The sequence below is a fragment of the Gadus macrocephalus genome, chromosome 12, assembly GCF_031168955.1.
Source record: "Gadus macrocephalus chromosome 12, ASM3116895v1".
Taxonomy (NCBI): Eukaryota; Metazoa; Chordata; class Actinopteri; order Gadiformes; family Gadidae; genus Gadus; species Gadus macrocephalus.
The window spans coordinates 20,939,113-20,944,213 of NC_082393.1; the positions used below are offsets into that span (position 1 = coordinate 20,939,113).

The window sequence follows — 5,101 nt, forward strand, 5'->3', positions numbered from 1 at the left end:
GTTGATGATCTGACCGTTTTGAAGGTGTGTGGGGGGGGGTGTGTCGGTATGTGTGTGGTTGTGGGTGTGTGTCTTCAACAAGGAAGCTCAGCAAATTACTGGTTAACTAGTTCTGTCACTAAGATATGCATGCCATGCAACTGGGTGTCTGCATGAGAGAACCATGGTAAAAGAACAACAACAATGCACTTTTGCTTCGTGTTATCCAGGATATATTGTTTAATTAAAAGCCATCAGACTTAAAGGGACAGCTTGCAGATTCTACACATTATCCTGATATTATGCCACCAGGTGTGAGTGTGATAAGAAAAAAGTGTATAGTTGAACAATAAAAGTTTTCATTCTTGATGACACATTTCAAAATGATTATAAAGTTATAAAAATCACATCTTTATTTTGAGACCTAAATCAAGAATACAAGAAAAAGTTTACGCAGTGTCCCATTTTCCCTTAATCTATTTTACCAGCCAAGAGAAACGCATGACAATCCTCAAATATTGACTCTGCAGCACACCGTTCAAACAAGACCTGCCTCTTTTTGGGGTCAGGAAACCTCACAACGCTTACAACACCGGGACCGAATTAGAAAGAGTATCATATAGACGAGGGACTCATCATCAAGAATCATCATCAAATTGCAAACAAAGGCCGCTGATGAAGACATAGACCAAAGACGAGGATAGGGCGAGTGGGAGCAACTGGAGAAAACTTCCCCTTTCAGCGGACACAAAATTAAAAATAATAATTTGGCGCCGCCATGACCCTGCCGTCCGTCGGTGCGACCAGCCTCTGTCTCCCCTCCCAGACCACCGTCCAGCAGCTGTTCTCCGTGGCCAGGGATGCCGGTGTGGTCCCGGACATCTCCCTGGACCCCGTCCTCACCGCCTTCCTGTCCATGGAGTCGCGTGCGTCCCTGCTGCACCAGTACGCCTCACTGCAGAGGGGCATGACGCCGGAGCAGCTGGCCTCCTTCCGCCACAACGTGAGCGGGGAGCTGGGTGGCAGCACCAGGGTCCGCCACGGAGGAGTGGGCGTGGTCGCCCTGGCCCTCTCCGTGCTCTTTGACCTCGTGGCCAAAAAGGTGGGGGACGACTTTAGGGTGAGACAGGGATACTGTTGTAGAAGTTTCTACTGGCAAAGTAGCCATTTGCTTTCTTCGACGACTCGAAGGGGCTGTGGGGGAAATTCATGATGATATATCATTTGGATGTCATACTTGAGTATGACTTGGGTAGATGGGTGCGTTGTCTTATCTTGAGACAGTTTTGCCTCCATAACACACCAATGTGTATCAAACCTGTTTAGAATTCTGCGGAGGTTGTTTTCTAATCCACAATAAGATCCTTTGTTTTGTTCATGACCACAGTCTGCCAGTAAGTCTAAATACATGACTCTAGAATGTGACGCGTGTTATTGACGGTCAGATTAGATTTTTGAAATGCTTGTTTTATAATCTGGCATTTATGAAATTGCTGTTTGCGGAGGAGACAGCATTGATGGCTATCATCAGGGAGCGGGCGGGCTGTTTGATAATGACAATCGACAGACGCAGGTCAAGGGCAAGCCCACCAACATGAAACAATGCAAATCAGGTCAGAATGTCATGCAGTACGCATGGAGGAAAGCACGACCCGTAGGCTACGGCTAAGAAGAGGAAATGCAGCTACAATAAAGACTGGAAACTGTCTAGCCCTGGGTGAAACCAGTGCAAGGCGAGTCTGGTAAAGTTTTGTGTGAAGTTTGCTTGAGTCATTTTTCCGTTTCACATGGGGGAAGTAAATACGACGTGAAACGACACAGACAATGTGAGCCTCACAAGAAAAGTGTTGTTCAAAAGGAGGCATCCCAGTCTATGCATACAGGAAAGTTACATTTAAATAAGATATATTTGTTACGTTTTTATTTGCAGGCTGTTATGTGCTACTGAATCAACCAGATGGCAAAGCAAACTAATGTTATAAGCAAAGGGGTAGAATAGAAAATTATTATTTTTTAAAGTTCTTTGCATGGTTGACTCCGCCGTCGGTGTGTGAATGTTTGCATGAACGCACTACATGCATGAATGTCAGGCAATAATTGTAAAGTGTTTTGGATGAAAGCGCTTTGGATGAGAGCGCTATATAAATGCAGTCCATTTACCATTCCTCCCAAGGTCCCGAAGCAGCAGGGGGCGACCGAGTGCCTATTTGGGATCCGGCGCTCCTCCAGGATCGGCCGGATGATCCACAGCTACCTGCGTCTGATCCCCGGCGTGGCCAACGACCCGGAAGGCATGGCCGAGACCACAGAGCTCTACGACAACTGGCTGAAGCTGGAGCTGATCGACCACTACGAGAGGATGACCCACAAGAAGAGGATGGGCTCCGAGGCCATGAGGCAGTGGCTCGCTGGCGCCGCCGTCCACATGCACATGAGGATCCACCAGGTCAGGAACCGAGGCCACCAGGGGGACGAGGGGACAGTAGTGTTTGATCAGTGTTTGAGGTTGATTGCGTCTCCCCAGTGGCCCGATGGGGCGAGAGGGAGAATACACAGGGGAATAGGGAAATGTTCCCGGGTTGACTGAAACAAAACACCTAAAGTAATATATATATACATACACATACACGTGTTATAGAGTATGTCAGGCCTATGCTTTCAAATACCTTGTAGAAGTGTGTGAATGTATTCGCTTTCAGATTTATCAATGGGAGGTTTGTCATATAAACAGAGCATGACTTCCAGCATCGTATCTTATCGTTGACTTCCTTATTATCGACCATTGAAAGCCATTGAGCCTGTGATCATATTCATATCGGCTCCACTAACAAGCTAGCACTAGCTAAACGTTCCCCTCTCTTTTTCTCTGATCGCCTCACTAGGTGAGACTGAAATCGGTGCCTCTTGGCTCGGCCGAGTCCCTGCGCCTCTCTTACAGGACGGCTTTCGCCCAGCTGGTGCAGGACTACGCCGCCTACCTCCGCCGAAACATCCGGGAAACCCCGCCTTCAGGCACGTACAAACCCAACGCGGCCCAGCCGGGCGAGCGAACACCGGCGGCTACGACGTTCCACCGCCTCACCGACCACGGGACCGGGAAGGAACCGGGTGGGACAGAGGGAGCAGGGGTGGCCGTCTGCGTGGGGGCGACGATGGGTAACGTCAGCCTGGCCTGCCCAATGAACGACCTCAACGGGACCGGCCCCGACGGGCATAACTCAACCACCGCAGCGAACCAAGCGGCAGCCTTCAGCGGAGGATCCAATGAGGTTACGGGGCAAACGGGTCCAAAACAGATGGATAATAATAATAATGACGCGGGCCCTGAAAGAGGTGCAGCCAGTGTGTTGAGTGGTGTTGGCGGGGGTGCGCAGCCCACAGCCAGTGACGGTCTGTTGGTCATTGAAGCCATGAGGAACGTGAGCCATGGTGTACGGCATCGGGCCTGTGAGTCTCCAGTCATAGAGCAGGCCCTGGCCACCCTCATTTCAGAGGCGCAGGACCTGGAAGAGAGCAGGGACTTTTTCCTGTACCCCCGGCCACTGCTTGACAACCTGCTCGGCCAGAGAGCTGACTTTGACTTGAAGATAAGATGGCGGAAAACTATTTGAACTATTCGTAAAGCTGTTAGGGAGGTTGAGAAGAGTGCCCCAAGCATGAGGGAATTGGGACAGCTTAGGGGGGTTAACCGCTGTATTGGGAATCTAAGTTGAGTGATTGAGTGTGTTAAAGGCACCCAGTGCAACTTTATGTAAACATTCAATGAAAAATAAACATTCAATTTCTAGTCTTTTTTACACGTAGTAAGTTTCAATAACTCCATACCATTACATATCGACATTCAAGGAGCAAAGATGAGACGTCGTTGTGTGGTGAGAACTGATAGAAAATCGTAAACAACAACAATCGCCGGTGGGGAGAAGCCATTTTTCCATTGACTGGAAGCCTGCTTTATTTATTGTAGGTTACAAAAAATAAAGAAAATGGCGGCATTGTTGTTGTTATCGATTTTGTATCAGTTCTCACCACACAACGACGTCTCATCTTTGCTGCTTAAATGTCGGTATGTAATGGTATGGAGTTATTGAAACTTACTACGTGTAAAAAAGACTAGAAATTGAATGTTTATTTTTAAGCCTCGAAAGTTGCACTGGGTGCCTTTAAGACAAAATGTGTGAAGGTTAACGTTAAGGTGAGTGAAGGTTGAAACAAAATGCCACACGTTTTGTCTTAACCTTAAAGAAATGATAAACCAAACCAATTCAATATAAAATAAAGATGAAGATGATGATCTGATTGTGTGTGTGTGTGTGTGTGTGTGTGTGTGTGTGTGTGTGTGTGTGTGTGTGTGTGTGTGTGTGTGTGTGTGTGTGTGTGTGTGTGTGTGTGTGTGTGTGTGACATTCCTACTGAAGTTAAGGTTTCAAGCACAGTTCAAACCTTCATTTTTGCAGGCTTAGACAAAATACCATGTTGCCCTTGTACTTAACCAGCAGTTTAGGCTATCTAACCATGGGTTTATGTGTGATTGTTATAATCCAGATATCTGAGTCTGTGTCACGACAAACTCGCCGTTGGTATCTTCACCTTGTAATCAACGAACTCAGTCCCCTCATCACAACGTGAGTCTGGCCTGATAATATCAGACCTGTTTGAAAAAATCTTTACCCTCTCGACCTTTTGGTTTGGCTTTCTTTTGAAAAATCGAATGCTGTTGTCCAAGTTGAGAACAGTGTTGAAAGCAGAGAGAAACTGGCACAGCCCTCTGAGGTAAACCGGGGGCACGCATAATCATCAAGAGTTCTATATTTCAAAACAAAGGTCTGTCTGCTGTCAGTCTGCTCGGAAGTAATTACTGTCTAGAAAGCCATGGTGTGGCTTCCATAAAAGTAATTCTTCCTCATGACAGAGACTATCATACTTGTTCCTTGTTCCGAGAAGGTCCTTTGTGTAAAGGAAGTATTTCCATGGCTCGAGACAATGGTTTAATTCTGTATATTGTTTTTGCACAACACTTGGTGTTTGACTGTGTACCTCTGGTTTCTGGAGGACTGTTATCCGTGGCTGTGGTGCAATTAGTTAGATACTGAAACCTGCACTTTTTCACAGCAGCCATCATTGTT

The 5,101-nt window shown here is 47.0% G+C and overlaps 1 protein-coding gene across 2 annotated transcripts; it reads left to right on the forward strand.

The window, feature by feature from the left end:
• The first annotated feature begins 568 nt into the window (after nucleotides 1–568).
• Nucleotides 569–4,270, forward strand: LOC132469115 (uncharacterized). Of its 2 annotated transcripts, none has more exons than XM_060067018.1 (4): nucleotides 569–1,099; nucleotides 2,153–2,425; nucleotides 2,862–3,718; nucleotides 4,182–4,270. In XM_060067018.1, exons 1-3 carry the CDS (start codon nucleotides 758–760, stop codon nucleotides 3,588–3,590), a joined length of 1,344 nt encoding a protein of 447 aa, XP_059923001.1. In that variant the 5' UTR covers nucleotides 569–757; the 3' UTR covers nucleotides 3,591–3,718; nucleotides 4,182–4,270. The 2 variants fall into 2 exon arrangements, with proteins under 2 accessions (XP_059923001.1, XP_059923002.1); XM_060067019.1 differs by having other exon boundaries at nucleotides 572–1,081.
• Nucleotides 4,271–5,101: the final 831 nt, after the last annotated feature.

Coding starts and splice junctions, on each gene's coding strand:
- LOC132469115 (XM_060067018.1), top strand. CDS start 758: ATGACCCTGCCGTCCGTCGGTGCGACCAGCCTCTGTCTCCCCTCCCAG. Junction 1,100..2,152: donor AGGTGGGGGACGACTTTAGG/GTGAGACAGGGA, acceptor ATTCCTCCCAAG/GTCCCGAAGCAGCAGGGGGC. Junction 2,426..2,861: donor TGCACATGAGGATCCACCAG/GTCAGGAACCGA, acceptor TCGCCTCACTAG/GTGAGACTGAAATCGGTGCC.